This window comes from Vidua chalybeata, chromosome 4 (assembly GCF_026979565.1).
Source record: "Vidua chalybeata isolate OUT-0048 chromosome 4, bVidCha1 merged haplotype, whole genome shotgun sequence".
Lineage (NCBI taxonomy): Eukaryota > Metazoa > Chordata > Aves > Passeriformes > Viduidae > Vidua > Vidua chalybeata.
In genome coordinates this window covers 12,709,796-12,729,283 of record NC_071533.1, presented here as the reverse complement: position 1 = coordinate 12,729,283, position 19,488 = coordinate 12,709,796, and the positions used below count along the sequence as shown (strand labels likewise).

Below are 19,488 nucleotides of genomic sequence, written 5' to 3'. Positions count from 1 at the left end.
ACAAAAATACTGCCTCAAATCCAAGGAGCTTGAGACAGGAAAGTTTCTGTCATTCCTCTTGAGAAATTAGAGCCCATTCACATTTAAGCTCTTCTCAGAAGCTTGTTCTGAACTTCTTGGAAAGAATTCAGGAAAGTGGAACAAATAGCATTTATTGTGATTCTTCAGTCTTTTACAATGGACACTATTATTTAAAAATATTTAGAAGAAACATCATCATAGTAATCCAGTAGAAGTGCATGCATCTATAATAATGCATGTATAATAATTGCCAATTGACAGTAGCTTTGCTAACTGTGATTACTTTTTATGAACTTATGAAAGGCAGTCCCTGAGCTCCTGAGGGGCCTGCAGACCACTCAGGGGGAAAACTCTGCCCTATTCTGTTCTGGGATTTATACCATGGCACAGCAAGAGGTTTAGGAAATACAGAACAACTAAGTCTCCAGACAGTATCAAAAATTAACAGCCCTGGAAGTTCAGGGGTAAGGTGACAGGGGTGTGTCAGTAAGTTTATTATAATTATCAGGTACAATGATGGGGTGTGTTGCATGGATCATCATGGATGTTCCTAATTAAGTTGCTGATGTACAGAAAGCTATGCCAACAGGTATCTTTACAGGTCTGGATGCTAGGGCAAGTGCAGGAAAAAAGTAGGGAATGCATGCCTTTTTGTATTTTCATGTAGTAAAAACCAAGGGAATCAAAGTCTTAGACTCAAAAATCTGAAGGTGCTTCAGGGTGTTCTGTGAATAAAACCATGACTGTCTGATTTTCACAGCGAAAGAATATCTCCAGGGGGGAGGATGTTTTTGTAGTAAAGTACAACTTTTTAGGATGTGCAGATTCAATGTAAGTACTGTTTCATTATTGGGTGGGTGGGTGGCTGAGATGGCAGAAGAAATGACTCGGTTTGCATGGATGAGTAACGACCCAATTCTTCTGCTGAACTAAGGTGTGATTCTTTGGCAGACTGATGTTGCTGTGGAGGCTGCATTAATTTGTATTTTCATACTATGGGGATTACTTTACACAGATCGCCTTAATTCTGTGTCTGAGCTTATGTTGAATCTTCTCTGTGGTGTTTATTACCTCAGACTATATCTGCTCAGGAATTCTGCTCAAAAGGGGGAGTTCTTCACTCAGGGAGCACAGGTGTATGGCGTGAGGTAAAGCGATTTATGTGGAAAAATAAGGAAATCTGCATTCAAACATGCTTTTTAGGTAATGGGAAGTTTAGTATGTCATTTGGTGCCAATTTAAGATAATTTCCTCTCCTGCTAGAGAGATGTGAACTGAACCGCAGATTGTGTTGGCTCTTTCTAGTCTTTGAGAAGTATCAAAGTTAACGAGCCAGAGGGATAACGCTGGGGGATGAGAATAGGGAGCGTGCAGTTTTATTCTTGCCCCGGCAATTATGCGCTACGCATGTGGCCACAGCGTTTAACTCTTGGTACCTTCAGTTTTTCTGCTTGACAAATAGTGACTCACGCGTTCTGCACGGGGAGCCAGTGCAGCGCTAGAATTTCTGCTTGCGAAATCGGCTTAAATCTTTTGGAGAGAAGCGTTAATGGTTGCAGGGTAAGGCCAGCAGTGCCGCGGGCGGGATGCGGGTGCAGACACGTATCATTTCCCAGCTGCCCAGCCGCACGGCGTTGCCTCCCATCTGCATTTTCCAGCCCGCTGGAACATGAGCGGGAGGCGGCGGGAGCCGGGCGGCCGCGCTCCCCCGGGGCTCCGGCGGCGAGGGGCGGCGGGAGCCCCGCGCGGTGTGGCCGGGCCCGCCAAGAGTTAACGGCGGCTCCCCCGGGGCCGCGCCGCCGCCTCCCCACCCCGGCGCTGCATTATTATTATTATTTCTCCCCCCTTCCCTCGCCTTCCAGTTTTGGCAGGGGATTAAAGCAGCTCCCCCCTGTGGCAGCAGTGACCCAGAAACGAGTTTGATTCACGGAGTCCTTCCTCCATAACAAGTACAAACGTCAGTCAGAGGGAATCTGTGTGTGTGTGAGAGAGTGTGTGCGTGTGTGTGTGTGTGTGTGTGTGTGTGGCGCAGCGAGCCGCTCTCTGTGCCCGCTGCCCGGCGTCGCGCCGAACTCATGCGGCGGCCCCGAGCCCTCCGCGCAGGGGGAGCCCGGCCGCGCCGCCCGCCCTCGCCGCCGCCGCGCCGCCGCCAGCAGGTAACCGTGCCCGCCGCAGCGCCAGCCGCGGAGCCGCCAGCACAGCCATATTTGATGGGGTTTTTTTGTCGCTCCGGAGGCGGCGGGAGAGCAGTTTCGTGCCGAAGGTCGCTGCCTAGTGGAAATAAGATAGTACGTCATTAACATGGCGCCAAGAGCCGCGCCGCTCGGTACGGGGCGAGGGGAGGCGGCCGAGTTGCGGCTCCGCTATCCCACAAGCAACTTGTGCGGGGCTGTGGCGGGCGGAGGCGGGAGGGGAGGCAGCGCTGCCGCCCGGAGCGACCGGCCGCTGCCGGCTCCCTTTTTGTTCCGCTGCGGGCGAGCGGGCAGCGCGCAGCTGCCCAGGTGCAGCGGCCAAGTGAGCCGCCGGTGTTCCGTGCCGTGCCGTTCTGCGCCGTGCCGAGCCTCGCCGTGCCGCCGGCCCTGCGCCCCAGGCGTCGCTGCAGGCTGCGCCGCGGGGGCAGCGCCGGGTATCGCCCGCCGAGGAAAGTAGGAAGCGTTGAAGCAACTTGGTAGCCAGATGGCAATGGCAGAGCGCGAGTCTTGCTCGGATACTGATGTGTAGGAAGGGGGTGGGGGAGAGTCATGGCCACTGTGTGTCACCGTGTTACCCAGATGCCCACGAGACCCGTCGACTCTCGCCGCGGGCGGGGAGCGATGTGCGTGGGAGAGGAGGTGTTCGGTGTGCAGGAGCAGCTTTGTTTCCCCCCACTTTACCCCCCAGTCGCACTTGGATTTGGCTTGTGGGGTGGAAAAAATGCTTGGAAAGCATAAAAACTGCTCATCGGTGAAATTAAACAGAAGTTGCCTTTCGGAGCAGGAGAGCCGCAGCCGGTCTGGTCTGCCTCCCTCTTGATGGGCGCCGGTGGGCGCTCCGCTGGAGGCGCGGAGCGCTGGGCTGTCAGAGCTGGCCCTGTCCCCCTAGACGGGCGTGCGGTGTTTTCTGCTGGAGAACAACTTGCCCGAGCCCCGAAGTGCACGTGTTTGAGAGTGGGAAAAGGCGGGGAAATGCGTGCGGCGCTGCCCGGCCCCGCCGGGGCGCGGGGCGGCATCGGGGCAGCGGCCGGCAGGTGCACGGCGACCCCGCCGCGCCCGGCCCCCGCCCCGTCTGCGGGAGGTGGAGCGGCAGCGGGCCGGGGGGCGCGCAGCGAACTTGGGCAGGACGCGGGGGGGGCCCGGCCCCCTCCCGCCGCTGGTGCCCGGCGCAGGCCGAGGGGCGAATCCGCGTGGCCGGGCCCGAGTTTGTGGGCGAGAGAGCGGAAAGGCGGCCGGTGGTGTTGGGGCGCGAACGTAACATCACGGGGGGAGCGCCGGCGAACGCCTCAACTTGTTCGGGCGGCGGTCTGGGCAGCTCCGCGGTTTGGCTCTTGCCCCGGTGCCTGGCGAGCGGGACGGAGCGGGGCTGCGGCATTTCTATGTAGCGGGCCGCTCTCCCTGAGGAGGTGAGTGCGGCTCCAGCCATCATTCCACTTGTTCCTCTTAGACAAAGCCACCCTGACCGGCCCTGGGCTCGCGTAGTCGCCTGCTCCCAGGAGAATTTTAGTGGTGTTTGGTGGTTGTTTTTTTTTTTTTTTTTTGGGGGGGGGGGGATGTTTTGTTGTTTTGTTTTTATTTGTGGAAATTATTTTAATTTGCTTTTCCCTTCCCGTTCGCGCCCGCCTGTTCGTTCCCGATAGGATGATTTTGGGAAGGGTGGAGGCAAAGGGTGTTTGTTTGTTTGCACCGCCTGCTGGTTGGTTTCCTGTGACAAGAGGTGATAACACAGTTTCCAGAACTGTCTGGGAGTGGGAGGAGAGACGGACAGAGCAAATGAGCTCGTCTCCGAGCTGCCGCTCGATCCGCCGTCCCGTCCACCCCCTCCGTGGCAGCGTGGCCACGGGGGCGGGCGGGGAAGGTGCCGTGGCCGTTTTCGGCAGTGACAGCGCTTTGAGCGAGAGGCGGCGGAGCCGGGGGCACCAAGTTTGATTTGCAGCCGTGGCCGAGCGGATTGGTGCGGCCGGCAGCGGGGAGGAGCGGGAGCCAGGAGGGAGGAGAAGGAGGGGGCGAGCCGGGCTGCTTCTCATGGAAGCTGGCGGCCGTGCAGCTGGCCGGGAAGGTGCCACCCCCTCGCGGGAGGTGTAGCCCGGCGGCACCCGGCCAGGAGGCTGCTCCGTGACCTCAGCCGGCCGTGCCCTGGCGGCTCCGGGGTCGGCGCCGCTGCCGCGAACCCTGGGCGGGCGCGGTGCGGGGCCGGAGCCGAGATGGGATCGCTGCGGGAGGAGGAGGAGAGCCGCCCTGAGCGGCACCCGGCCGGGTTGGAGCCGACGGTCGGCATGAGTGCCGCTTTGGAAGTGACTCCCGAAGCCTCGGCTCCTCTCAGCCTGCGGGGAGGTAGCTCCGATCCCGCAGCCGTGGGCGCGGCGCGGCGGCCGGGGCTCAGCGCACCTGCGAGCAGCGCCTGCCGCCGGCCGACTTCTCCTGCCGGCTCTCTCCGGCTGGCTCCTCAGCTGATCGCCTTATTCTGAGAAAGTTTATTAGGTTCACCGGCAGGTGAGAGCAGGGGCATCCCGACATCTGTCAGCCCACACCCTCCCCGCCCCTTCCCAGTAAAACAGGCCGTGGAAGTATTAGAAATTCCAGTAGGATGTAGCAACACATCTTAGTTGACGTTTTAATGTCAAAGGCTGAAGATGCTTTTATGCCAGCCCCATTTTTTAGAGAAAGATTTAGTTGTTATTTGGAATAATTTCCTTTTTAAGCAGGTGCTGTCTTTTAACTAAGTCAGAAGCTGCCCACACTTGCAAACCTAAAACCTTCATTAAAGTTATGCCAAAATATGGTTGTAATGATTCTATTTCTAGAGGTTTCTCACACTCAGTGGGATATTGTTGAAACAGCAAGGATTGTATGTTTTAGTGGCAGGATTTTCCCTCTGGCTTCAGATACCACTTGTTCCCTGCTTTTGAGCTATGTTTAATACATATGTTTAAAATAAAATAATAATAATAATAAACTCCCCTTTCCTCTCACAGCTGCAGTTTTCCCTTCCAGCTTCTCTGGTTTCATTCCCAATTCACAGAACCTAGTAAAAAAAACCCTCAAACTTCCAGTGTTTCCTCAAATGATTTCTCCATGTGTTTAGTACTGCTGCTTCATGCTCCCGTTTTCAGCTGGAGATGACCAAGCTGGTACCATTTCCTAGGTGGAAGAGATGAACTGCAGTGGGTGCATGTTGGGTTGCATTAATTCTTGGAACCCAGTTTATGTATAGCTCGAGATTTTGGATGGTCAGTTTCACTCACTCCTGCAGTTCGGGAATAATTTGCTGCCGCTGCTCAGGTAGTAAGTTAATATTATGAGCTGGCTTGCACAGGTGCATAAATGAGCACGTGGATTCCTGAGAAGTGTTGGGTTGATTGGCCAAATTGTGCTTTTCTCTTGTATTGATAAATTTTGAGTAGGTGTGCTGAATTTGGTAGAAATATTCCCTGTGGAGAACACTGTTGGCCTTGTTTGCCAAGTACTTCTTTGTTTCGTGAGACTTTGAGGATTTTTTCCCCCCAGATTTAAGGTCTGTGACTCTTTGCACTGTGGACGGTGCTCCATAATGGAATTTTAAAGTTTTAGGTGGATTTTAGTAATACAGCTTATTTCTGATGTGCTTCTTTTTTTTTTTTTTCTTTTTTTTTTTTTTTAATTTTTCTTTGTTTTTTTTTATTTTAGGTCTAGGGTAAAAGCAAAAAAGCTTCTCGTGATGTCAGGTGTCAGTGAAGAAGGGGTGCTGTTATAAATAAGCTATTTAAAAAAAAGGCCAAATGTCTCCATCTTCTATCCATTTTATTAAGCTGTGTCACACTTCACTTCCATTTGTACAATAGGTGTTCTGAAGCAATTTCTTGTGTACTAGAGATAATTAGGTCTTCGTTTCATTGCAGTTAGTGGGTTACTTTCAGGAAAAGCCAGTTTTTCAGTTTGTCTTCAGGGTGTACATCTGTCATAACTCTGCTTTCTTCCCATTCTGTCTCTGCAGCTGTTCAGTGCAGTTTGTTACAGTGACACCCGTTAACATGGTTACAGTTAATTGTCTGTCAGAGTTTGAATTATACACTCTTTTACCCAGGGGTTTATGCAGCCCTTGAAAATACTTCAGTAAGAATTGTGCTGTGGAAAACCTTTGACCTGAGGATGTAGATTTTCCCATGTATATTTTTTTTTTTTACAATCTGGTTCTGTTTAGCTATTTGCATAACAAGGACTGACACACTTTACATCTTTCTCTTTGATTGCCTCTCTACTTGAGGTCAAACTAAGTGAAGAACTATGTGGGGTTCTTAACTGTGTATGTGGTATGTGGCACATGGGTGTGTGTGTGTGCACGCTGTTGTCCCAGTTTCTTGGGATAGTGTCTGGATTTCTGCTCTTTGCATTTTTTACACTCTTATCAGTGCAACTCCTGGGACTCCAGTGTGGGAGAAAAAAGGAAAGGTCTTGACATTAATGTCTAGTGAGGTCTTTGGGTTTTATTGGTAATTTATCTTTTGGAGAGGTAAGGATGGAGTAGCATGGTAATGAACACTGCTAAAAATAGTGAATTTGCTGTGCTGTGTCAGGTTGCTGAGTCTAACCCATTGCACTGCATCTGTCATCCAGTACTGGGAGGTGGACAACAAAGTCTGTATGCCTACCTGCATCTAGTCGTTTGTGTAGATTTAGATGTTTGTTGCTCAGCTCCACAAGGATATATAAATTCAAATGCTGTTGTGTGGCCTGACATTGATTATATTGGATTATTGTCTAGTCATTTTATTTGCACAGCATTTACAAATGTTTTGGAAAAGGCTTCCCAAGCTCTGCAAAATACAGAAGTCAGTTTCAGGTGGTGTAATTTTGCCTTCAAAAACAATCTGAGCAAAGGCACCATCAAAGTCCAGAGTTGCATTCTTATGTTTAAAGTTTCTATCTAATCATTGAGTAAAACCCAGAGCTTAACTTCCAGAGCAAGCACGATTAAAAAGGATGGAAAAGCGACTGGTGACGTGTTTCTGTAAAACAGAGCAGCACCTTCAGCCTCTGGAGCAGCATAGTAGGGCATGTTTTAAGCTGTGCTTGGCCTCACCAGTGCTGCCCTGGTGTGGCCAGCTCATATGAGGGTGACTGAGGACTAAAAAGGCATGGTCTGTGTCCCACTGGTGCCATTTATCATGGTGGTGTGGCTCTTGGATACTTTGCTGCCCGTGGAATTGGAGTATCATTGCCAGTAGAATCGTGGCTGTTTCTTGAAAGCTGTGTTTGGCTGAAGGCTGGCATTAGCCTGAGCCCAGTTTGCTTCCTCCCGGATGAATTGGTAAATGTTATACTGGAATGTCAGGAGAAAACATGATCAGCATGGTGTGTGTTGGTCTGACTGATTTCTGAAAGGATGATTGTAACAAAAAGAAACAATTGTCTTTTGAGGAAATGAAACTGAAAGTTTATATATAAAAGTTGCTGAGTTACTAAGAATTCACAGGACTCACTGGAAACTGATAAAGAGTGTGGCTTGGTGATGCAGCCTTTGTCAGCTTAGGGTTGTTGGACTCTGCAGCAACTTTTTAAGTGCTGGGCTTTCTCTTCAGGTGAAGTGTGTTGGGCAAACACCCTTTGGGGGCTGGTGTAAGAATTTGGGAAAAACAGGTGTAGAAATGTTTGATAGAAGATCCAGGGTTCACCCACAAGTGCTACTTGGTTGACTGTGTCCTTGCTTCACAGCACTGTTTGTTCTGCAAGGGGGTTCAGGAGCTCATTCTGTGGTGTGGGTGGGTGCAGTGGATTTTTGTGGGAACTTCTGGGCTGGACAGCAGTTACATGATTGCAGGCACTTAGGAATTGAGCTCAGTCATCTGGGTGACTCTTCCTGCCCTGCAAGTGTTGCAGGCTGGGGTGCATAGCTTTTTCTCCTGGTATTAAAGCTGGTCTTGAATGTTTTACTGTTTTTGTGCTTACATGGGAATTCTCTTTTCTTACAGCCATAGTGACCATAGCGTATGCCTGCTGGAACAGGGCAAAAACTTGCAGTATCAGTCTGCATCTATACCTCACTATCCCTAACCCATGTTTGTTTTTAATGTGCACTTTTTAACATGTTTCTTGTGTGACTTTGAGTCACCCACCACCTGACAGAAACCAGTAGCATTTCAATCTGCATGATTCTAAGTCTCACTAGCTATTCCAGTGTTACCTCTAGAACATGTGTTCTGGTCTATGGATACAAACATCTGGTGGCAGCAGTTTAAAATTATTTTAGAGGCTGAAAAAAGCAGTTCTTCTAATGACTAAAGTTCCAGGGGGTTAATCTTATGAGGTTTGAGTCTTGCTCTAAGAAGCCATATGCTGTTTTTTCATCTGTGATTTAGCTCCCTGTAAACTCAGGTTAGGTTCAAAGATGGGAAAATGAGATCTCTGAGTTTTAATTTTTTTTTCCTCCACATGGATCTATAAAACAATCTCCCAGGAGCTTCATCACATGGGATATTTCTTTTAATGTTGCTATTGAGAACACAGGGTTTTCAGTGTGGCCAACTTCAGATGCCTGACTAGAGTGGACAAGGAAATTACTTAAAAACTATCTTATCTAATACTCTCTGCTCAGGAAAGTGGCTTCTGCTCTGGCTTATTTCCTGAAAAACTCTGGAGAGTGCTTAAACTGGGAGGTGTGATTACCATTCTTTCCTTTAAACAGCAACCAAAAAGGAGATGTTTGGTTTGTTTTTTAAAGACATGTGGTAGGAGCAAGAAGGTTCCATCTCTTTCCTTATTTTTTTGAATTTGCAGAAAGTATGTTAGGAGAAGATCAAGTCAAAATGCACTTGTCCAGAAAGATGTGAAGGAGCAGAACTCCAAATTTTCTTGTTTGTTGCAAGTTCACAGGTGTATCTTAGTGTACATAAACTCTGTTGCTTTGCTTAACAGTGTATTGTGCTTTTCAGACTGTGTGGGAAAGAAACCAAGAAGTGAACCAGAAATAAACAAATTACACTTCTGAGACAGGACAATTTTCCTGTATTTTCTTCCAAATTTTCTTTACTTTGTTTATGGGAGATTTTTGCTGAGTGAATATCTTCTTTTACATTGCTGTTATTAATAAGTGACCTAATAGAAAAAGTACCTTACAGATAGATATTCATCCCCCTAGTTTTGGCCTTGTAAGAACTAATTGATTTTTCAGTTCTGTCTTAGCCTGTTTTGGATCTGAATATTGCCTTTCTGTCTTTCTAAGTGACTATATAGGAACTTGGCTCTGAATCTCTTAAATTTATACCAGGTCTGTATTCAGTGAGTTTTGATGGTCCTGGCTGGTATGGGTATTTATCCACTGGCAGCATTTCCATCTCCCATACACACAAAGTTCTGGCCTGCTTCAAAGCAATTTTTGGAGAGAATTCTTCTACCCCCCTAAGAGGCTCCCATTGATGATTCTTTATTCTCTGGCATCAGACACTGTATGTGAACTTTTACTCTATGAAATGGTGACAAAAGGTCTTGGTGAGGTGAATCATTCAGCTTCTCTTTAGTGAACAAAGTTTGCAGTTCAAAACTGTTACACGTTTCAATGGCAGGTGTATTAAATCCCACTCTGAAAAGTCACTCTGTGGGAGGGAGGCTTCCCCCAACTCTGTTTGCACGTGTAATATGAAAAAGGAGGTAGTCCTGCAATGCTCATGCTCTTAGAACGTTTTTTAAGTTCTCTGCAAGTGTACAATAGAGTCTCAGGTTCAGGTGCTTGTTACTTGCTAGCGGTGACAAAATGAATTCCCTCAAAAATAAAATTCTTTTTATATGAACTGCTTCTGGAAGAGCAGATATTTTTGTGCTCTACTGTAAATAGTGTCAGGCTTTGTTAGGCTTTTTGGGTTTCCTTGTTTTGGGAATCAGTCTTACAAAAGTTGAAGGCATTATTGAATTTCTTAAAATGAACTGTATTCTCAGTGAACAAAGTTGAAGCAGTTAATTCTTACACTGAAGGACCAATGGAAAGAGTTTTGTTGAGAGGGTTTGAGGAAGTCTGAACTCACATGGAAATAAGGTTAAACTTTCTGCACTTAGCTAGAAGCAAAGGAATAATTTGGTATCTGATATCCAAATCTGTGTGCAGAGGTAGGTATGAGAGATTTGCTGCCAGCAGAGTGCCCAGACCTTGTTGACACCACGACTTATCTGTGATAAGCGAAGACTCAGGGGTTTTGATGTGCATCTAGAGTCCTTGTCAGTTTAACTTATGGTGGATATGCCTTTCTGGACTTGTCTTGTCATGTTTTTGTCTGCTCTTCAACTTGCACTTTTAAATAGCTTTTTACATGTAAATACTGACTAGCTATTTACAGCTTCCTTGTTTTTAAAAAATTTGGCTTTTTTCCACAGGGAATACACGTGAAAATGTCAGCGCCCTGAGAACAGCAGTTAAAAAGATTTGGAATTTTTGGCCTTTTTATCACAGAAAAAGGCCAAAATGATTCTTTTATCACATGGGCATGTGCCCATGAATTTGATATTGGTAGAAGTCTGGCAATTTGGAGGAACCTCTTAATAATCATCTGAATAATCTTATTGCCAAAGAACAGTTAGTGTTAGGCATGGCTCTAGAAATGTGCCTGCAGGAGGAAGTAACTCTCTCATCTTAGAGGTTGGTGCTTTCCAGGGCATAGATGATGCATGTTTAGTTAATCTGGGAAAACTGGGCTTGCTACTGCTGATGTTTTGTTTTTTATGTGTAAGTGGATGACTTTAATCTCTGATTTCGTAAATCTGGCACTTAAAACAGGAATAAAATTGCTCCAAAAATATATTAGCCAAAGTAAATATTTACACAAGCAGTAAAAACGTTATTGTATTGCGAATCTAGTGTCAGAATAGGCAGGGGAAGTTAAGCACATTGGCTGCGGATATTTAGTGATTTTAACACTTCTCAGGACAAAATACAGTTTTTTGGTGGGGGGAAAGCATTGGTGGGATTGTCATTGCCACTCTCCAGCGTTGTTCACCTGCTCATATGGTAACAGCCTAATTAAGCACCCTTGAGAGGTTCACTGCTCATCTTTGAGCTGCTGTTGGAGTTGTTTGTTTTCCTTTGTGTGCTGTAAATGCTTGCATGCCATCAGAAGCACGAGTTGATGAGTGTGTGTTATTACCTGGGGTTAAGTGCTGTCTCATTGCTTCCCAGGCTGCCTGCTGTTTCCCGGGGAGATCATGAAACGACATCGGCTTCCTAGCAGCAGTGAGGACTCTGACGACAATGGCAGTAAGTGCTCCTTTGGTGTAGAGTGCAGGAGGTTACAAGTGGAAAAACGTGTTCTAATGCAGTGCTGCATGTGCCAGAGGCATTCTGCACAGTGGTTGAACTGGTAGCAATGTGTGTTGTAAGGATCTAGTTGTGAACTCAGGTATTCTGAGCACAGGTGGACAGTAGATCCAGGATCCCCCCTGCTGAACTGACATGTCGTTTTAGTGAATAAGATAAAACAAGAGCTTTTACCAAATAAAATATGAAATAGTTAATCTTGGAATTGAAATTCTGAAATAGATACAATTGACTGATGTGTTGCTGTTTACAGCGCTTGTTTGCAATGTCATTTGATATACAAATACATACTATATAAACCTTCTATCAAACTTAAAAAATTCTCTACAAATTCATGTCCCACAAAAAGTGAGTGGTCTTCTTTGAAATCTTGGCAAGCAGCATAATGTAATCATTATAAGGACAGAGTGAGCATGGAGACATCTGCTGATATTGCCCATAGAAGTTTGCATAAGGATTTAAAATTTGCTTCAGTCTTCTCACACCCTTTTACACAGTGGGAAAGTCTAGTGCTTCAAGCTTAAGCAGAAAAGACTAACAGAGCATAGAAGTTGTTCTTTACTGCATTTGAAGATTTCTTTGAGGAATTGCTTACAAGAATTTGAATTCAGCAAACCACTAATTTGGATACAGAACGTATTTATGGTTTTTAACTGTTTCTGTACTGCTGTAACTAGCACACACTGTGCTATCTCTCTCTGTCTCTCTGTCTTGTGTTTGGATTCCACTGACTGATAATCTTTCATTTAAGCAGAAAAAACAAGGGGTGGGGGGGAGATATACCAGTTTGGAGAATGTGCTAAGGTGTCTTATTTGCCCAAGTGAGCAAGTAGATTGCACTTGACAATACTCAGCTTAGCCAGTTGTCAGAGAGGTTTTTGTGGTTTTGATTTGATCTATCTGGATGCACATCTTCAAACCTGGGCTTTTTTTGTAAAATTTCAGTCTGAGAATGATTGGGGTGGTTTCCTAGGTGCTTTTGAAAGCTTCACTCTGAGAACTTATCCCTGTGGTACACTGTGGCCCCATGTAGGTGACTACTTCACCTGCCTGCATTTCTTAGGTGTGTTTGTGCTGCCTGGGATCTGCTCAGGTATGGCCAAAGCTGCCTCTTTAAACAGCCCTGGGCAAACTGTTGCTGAAATGAAGTAATAAAGGTGAAAGGATTAGAGAAGGTAAGAACTAGCAGGCTGAGTAGGAGTTAATCCAAATAAGGATTGAACAAAATCTGTTACAAGTGAGGAATTTGGCTTGGTTTTGGAGAGCTACCTGCAGTTGGGGGATTTTGGAAGAAGAAACCCCAAACAAATCAGACATGTTTTTATTGGTTAGAAGTTTAGTTGAGGTTATTATAACTGAGGTCAGTGTACTGACCTTTTTATTTGTAAGATAAACAAGTAGCAGCAAACATATCTTCCATTAGAATTTAGCTTCACCCTTTTTTCATTCTCTAGCAACTTTATAAAATAATGTTTCATATTAATAATAGTCTTCATTTTCGCTCTCTTAGCTGTTTTTTAAAGCCTTTCATGTGCCTTGTGTAACAGTTTTTACCAAATAAAATATGAAGCAGTTAATCTTGGAATTGAAGTTCTGAAATAGATACAATTGACTGACCTGTTGCTGATTACAGTGTTTGTTTGTAATGTCATTTGATGTATGACTATTTAGAATAGAGTTTTCAACTTAGTGAATTATATTTTCCACAATATCTGTTCCATAGGTCATGATATAAGAAAATGAGGTTGGAAAAGAAAAGGAAACCTCTTGCCCTTTTATGATCTGTCTATTTTAAAGCCTGGTTATTGCAAATAACTTCACTGAATAAATTGCATGGCAAAGGTAGTGAGATTTTAAAAGCATTTTCAAGAATTATTTGAAATATATACCACTTCCTTTGCATTACACTTGTCCTTTCCTTGATTATGGTTTTTATTTGCCTGTTGTTACTGGTTGAATTCAGATACAGGTTCCTGCATATTCATTCTACTACTATATACATATTCAGAAGGATCAAGGGTTATTAATCAGAGTTTAATGTGGGATCAGCACTTCCAAGGCTTTTTGTCATTCAGACTTCCCTGAAAAGAATGACTGACTTAGCTTAGGTCCTTTCCTCTTTTCCTGTTACAGGAGATACCAGTGGTTCCTTGCAACTATGTTTGAATGTCAAGGGTGTCCCCTTACAGGTTTCACCTTCACAGGATCTCTCTTGCTTTTGGTAGAATTACTGATTACTCTTCACTGTGTTTGTTTCTGTATTCTAACTTTGCCAGTAGTATCTCTGATCCACTGTACTTACAGTAGTCTTAGAAGGGTAAGCAAGTTTCCCCTCCCCCAAGAAAAATATAAAAATTTCTATTGATTTTTATGGTCTGTATTGAAGGTTTCAAGTTTTTCACTAGCTGTTTTTCCTTCTCACAGTTTCCAGAGGCTGATAGCAATTACATTTGACTATTCTGGGCACTTCAAACAGATGTAATCTAATTGAAAATTTGAAATTTTAATCAACACTGAGTTGGAGTCCTGTTGGCAAACACCTGCTTCCCTTTCAGTCAGTGGTGCCTCTTGACCCTCCAGTGGACTTGTTGCATCATTATGAGCTCTATGGTCTTTAAGCTTAGGGCTCAGCCTTGTTCTCCCTCATCCTAATTGAGGATTGTGCCTCCAGCTGCTGCAGTTCTGCAGCTGATTTTGCATACCATGCTTTACTAGACTGTGATCAGGCATATCAGTTTCATCATGAGGGTCACTGAGTAAATGTAACCTGAATGATGGTGGTTTTGTGGGCTAGGCTCCAGCATGTAGGCTTGTGCAAAAAATTGGAAAATATTTTGGCATGAAAAAAATGTACATTTTATTCTCTTGAGCTCAGGATCCTGAATATTTGGAATATAATAGTAATGATACCACTAATAATAGAATTTATTAAAAAAAAAAGTTGTTTTTCATTGGATCACTGAGCTGAATCAGTTTCCTTGGTAGTCACAAGGAAACAAAGCTCATACCCAAGTGCTAAAAATACATTATTCTGGAGATACAGTAGTTCTTCAGAGGGAGGAAAAGGTGCTCTCATTTTGTGAGATGAAAGAAGGGAGAATGGCTTTCATTTAGGGGTGAAATACAGCAGAGAAGAAAGCTTAACAACATGGCTGCAGTCCTAGAGTATGTACATGTATTTACTGACTCATGTAAGATATTTTTGTGTGGGTGTTTATGTATTTTTTGCAATATTTTAGAGCCTTGCAGCTTAAAGTCAGCACCCTTGCTTTCCTCATCAGTCTTTTGCCCTCAGACTTGATTCTTTTCCTATAGCTAACCTCCCAAAACTATTTATTTCATGTACTTCAACCTAACTACTAAGCTGTGTCCCTTTAGAATCAAAATTCTAAATCCTCATTTCACCACAAAGCCAGAATAGCATATTTGAAGCACTGGGCAGGAGGTGTCAGTGCCAGTTTTGCTTGGCAGTTCTGAAGTTAGTCCCTAGATATCCGAGTGTGTTCTCAGGGATTTCATTTTCTGAAATTAGAGGTCACTTTTGAACATCTTACCCGTGAAATATAATTGAATGAAAAATGACTGCAGGCATTGCTCTGGATTTTGAACTTTTGTCTAAATACAGAGGAATGGTGTTGAGAGAGGAGGCTTGGGGAAATGCCTGACAGTTTTTGCTCCTGAAAGCTTTTCTTCTTTGGTCACCTGGCAGAGCTTGTTTGTTTCTGTGGCCTTCCAGATATTGTACTAGAGCAACTATAATGAGCATTCGTATTAGCTAGGTCCATCAATAAAAGCCTTGTGATGTACATGCTGCATTCTTCAAAGCCTGTAGAAAGGAAATCAGTAATGTTTACCTCAAATCCGTTATGCTTCTGTTTTCTGGTGGCTGGCTTTGACAGTTTTTAAGTAAATTTTGTTACACTGCATTTCAGCTTGCTCCTCTGTTGCTAAACCTTCTCTTTATGATTTGGGGGTCTCACTCTAATTAAGTGTTAGATAGTGAAGCTGTTTTAGCTTTTCTGCTCAGTGTTTGACACCAGGCTTGTTAGCCTCGTTGGTCTGTAAATCTGCAAAGGTGTTTTGTGCTGAATATTCCATATGCTGTTTCCTGGTGAGATCAAGTTGTGCAGTGGGGGAGTTCCCATTTATAGCTTCAAGGCATTCCTTTTTGCATAAATTGGTTTGACATGTGGACAGCTTGTTTTTGAGAAAGGTCTGAAACTCGTGGACATTTGTATAAGGGATATTGTGTGAAATCCAGGCACTTGGTGTCAAAGTGAGTTTGTGCACTGTTTTCCATGAGCAAGGAATTCAAAGCATGATTTTATTCAGACTTTACTTGCTCCCATGATGCCTTTTCATTTATTCTTGGAGGGGTTATCAATTTATCATACTCCTACATGCAGAGTATCCGAGAGAAGAACTGAAGACACTTGCAGATGAAAAATATCTCCAAGATTTACAGAGTTTCACGTGAGTTCTGAGAAATGAAGGATTTAATACCTATGGATTATGGAATAGAGTTCTGTAATTTAGGCAGACCCTTATTCTATCGTTGCTAAACAAATGTTATTTTAAAGTTAAACGAATTTTGCCAATATCCATTGCACTGACTGAATGACGAGGATCTTAGATTTAGAAAGGGCTTTGAATCCCAGTGGATTCCTGTAGTGTTTGAGATGGATCCCTGGGTGCCTTCACAAAGGTTACTGAGTACATAACCTTGGGGGTGTGTGTCATTTACTGTGGAATTGCAGCCGCTGCTGGTCTGAAAAGTGGTGATTGCATGTGCAGAGCTTTGTGAAAAGGAAGCAAGGAAGGGTTTTTTTGTTTTTCATTTGAACCTGCCAGGAGGTAGGGGATGGTGACTGAACAACAGAATGTAATGCAGTTACAGTGCTCAGAATTTGGGCAAAGCAGCAAGTGTAGTGGTCACTATGTGCCTTTGGAAAAGGGTTGGTGAGTGATGACAGATGGAAAGAACGAGCATCTTACCTGAAGGTTAATCTCAGAGTGGGGCAGAGTGGCTTGTGGTGAAGTTGCTGGAGCGATCTGGGAGTGTGATTTGAAAGGCTTATCTTGGCTGATAGGGCACCACATCTGAGGAAGGGACTTCCCATAATGATCACCATCATTTGACAGCAAAAAAGAATTGACAGGAGGAAAAGTGCCAGGAAAACCACAGCTCTGGACACAAGGAGAACAGGCCACAAAACTGCTCAAGGAATTAGTAAGTAAAGTCCCCATGGAAAATGTTTTTGCAGGTGCTGGGGTCCATCAGTGCATGTCAATTTTTAAACACTGTCTCCTAAGGGCACAGGAGCAGGCAATTCCTAAACATTACAAGTCAAGCAGGCAAGGCAGAAGACTGGCTGGGCTGAACAGGGATATCCTCTTGGATGTAAGGTGAAAAAGGAAGGTGCATTCTGAGGACAATGAGATCAAGTGACATGGGAAGAATACAGAGATGCTGCTTGCCACTATAGGGAGAAATTCATATGGCCAAAGCTCACTTGGAGTTGAAGGTGGCCAGAAATGTGAGGGACAATGAAGAGTTTTATTAAATACATTAATGGCAAAAGGCAGTATTGAAATAGCATCAGCCTGTTAGAGGATGAGGATGGGCACCTCACAAACATGGACATGGACATGGACAAGGCAGAGGTGTTTAATGCATTTTTTGCCCCTGTCTTCAATGCTGATGATGGACCAAGGGGCTCTCAGTGCCCTGAGCTGGAGGATCACGACAGTGAGAATAATCAACTCCCAGTTGACTCTGAACTTGTGCAGGATCTGTTGCTGCAGCTGGAACCCTACAAATCCATAGGGCCTGATGGGATTCATCACAGAATCCTCAAGGATTCTAGCTGATGTCACTGAAAAACATTTCTTGATGATTTTTGAGCAGTTTCAGGAATCCTGAGACATCCCATCTGACTGGAAGCTGGCGAACGTTGTCACAATTTCAAGAAGTGCGAGAGGAGCATCCCGGAGACTACAGTTCTGTCAGTGTCACTTCAATGCCTAATCATGGAAAAGATTAATTTAATCATGGTAAAATCATGTAAAAGATTATTTGGGGTGGTATTGAAAAACAGCTGTAGGATAACGCAACCAGTGTTGGTCACAGCCAGCACAGCTTCATGAGGGGAAACTCCTGCTTGTTGAATTCTTCTACAACAGGGTGACCTACGTAGTTGATCTAGGAAAGCCAGTAAATGCAATCTTTTTGGACTTGAGCAAAGCTTTTGGATACTGTCTCTCATAAGATCCTTCTGGACAAGATGTCCAACACACAACTGGATAACTGTTACGTGATGGGTGAGCCACTGGCTCATGGGTCAGGCACAAAGGATTATAGGGAATGGGGTGACACCAGCTGGTGTCCAGGCTCTGCAGGGCTCCATCCTCACCCTGTGCTCTTCAATGTCTTCCTAAATGGCCTGGACATGGAACTGGAAGGAATACTAAATAAATGTGCCAAGGACACTTCATTGGGAGGCGCTGTCAACTCCCTTGAGGGCAAAGAGGCCCTGCAAGACCTCAGCAAATAAGAGAGATGAGCAATCACCAACCATATGAAGGACAGTAAGGACAAGTGCTGGATTCTGCACCTGGGATGGGGCAACCCTGGATGTACAGACAGACTGGGGAATGAGAGGCTGGAAAGCAGTGATGTGGAAAGGGCTCTGGGAGTGCTGGTAGAGGGAAAGTTGAATGAGAGTCAGCAGTGCCCTGGCAGCCAGGAGGGCAACCCTGTCCTGGGGGCATCAGGCCCAGCATGGCCAGCTGGGCAAGGGAGGGGATTGTCCTGCTCTGCTCTGCACTGGGGCGGCCTCACCTCAAGTGCTGGGGGCAGTTTGGGGTGCCACAGTATAAAAATGACATTAAGCCATGAGAAGCCATCCAAAGAAGGGCCACAAGGATGGTGGAGGGTTTGGAAGAGAAGCCATATGAGGAGTGGCTGAGGGCAGGGCACTTGGTCTGTTCAGCCTGAAGAAGAGGAGACTGAGGGGAGGCCTCGTTGCAGTTACAACATCCTTGTGAGGGGAAGCAGAGGGGCAGGTACAGATTTCTTCACTCTCATGACCAGGGACAGGACTCAAGGAAATGGCATGAAGTGAACCAGGGAGATTTAGGCTGGATATCAGGAAAAGGTTCTTCACCCAGACGGTGGGTGGGCACTGGAACAGGCTCCCCAGGGCAGTGTCACAGCACCAACCTGACAGAGTTCATGAAGCGTTTGGACAATGCTCTCAGGCTCATGCTGAGACTCCTGGGACTGGTCCTGTGCAGGGCCAGGAGCTGGACTCCATGATCCTGATGGTTCCCTTCCAGCTCAGCACATTCTGTGATACCATGATTCATTTTTGGAGAGGCACATTCATTTTTCTTTACAAGACTGCTAGATTGAGTACACCTAAGTCCACTGGACTTTAAAGCCTTGACAACATCATGTTATCAGCCTGTGAATGGGAGGTGCTCAAATTGACTTTGATAACCTGTGGTAAACTTGAGTTAAAACTGCTATGATAAAACATGGCTACCATGGGAGTTGGTCTGGGGCTTGAGTAGCACTTGGGTCTTTTGCTGAAAAACAAGATGAGGTCTAGGAACTCCTGACTGTTATAAGAGTGCCATGTGCCTGTGCGTGGTTATGTGGTGTTCTGTGAGATGATAAAACTCAAATACGTGCTACTGAGGAAAGGGATGACAGGTGGCAACTTGTGTTAAAGTGCTGTGGCAGGGAGCTGCAGGGATGGTTCATTATGTGTGTCAGAGACTGAGCACTTGTGCTGTGGTGTTGTAAAGCACTGCAGAGATTGTATGGATCGACACATTGTTCAGCAGCTGCAACTGGGGAGTCGTCAACTGATAGTAAATTTCATGCAGCATTGCTGTTGACAACAGATAAAAGGTTATTGCTTCTTCTGTTTTGATCTTGAATGAGATTATTGTATTATAATATACTATAAAGATAAGGAAGATAGATGGGCA

The 19,488-nt window shown here is 45.3% G+C and overlaps 1 protein-coding gene across 8 annotated transcripts in view; it reads left to right on the top strand.

Moving 5' to 3' along the window:
- The first annotated feature begins 1,345 nt into the window (after positions 1-1,345).
- The window catches only part of JADE1 (jade family PHD finger 1), a 41,539-nt gene continuing 23,396 nt past the window's right edge, over positions 1,346-19,488 (top strand). For 2 of the 8 annotated variants that reach the window (XM_053941532.1, XM_053941528.1), the window contains exons 1-2: positions 4,627-4,706; positions 11,353-11,430. In XM_053941532.1, the coding sequence (XP_053797507.1) occupies positions 11,425-11,430 (6 nt within the window). In that variant the 5' untranslated portion in view covers positions 4,627-4,706; positions 11,353-11,424. The other 6 variants (XM_053941531.1, XM_053941530.1, XM_053941533.1 and 3 more) reach the window with 6 other exon arrangements.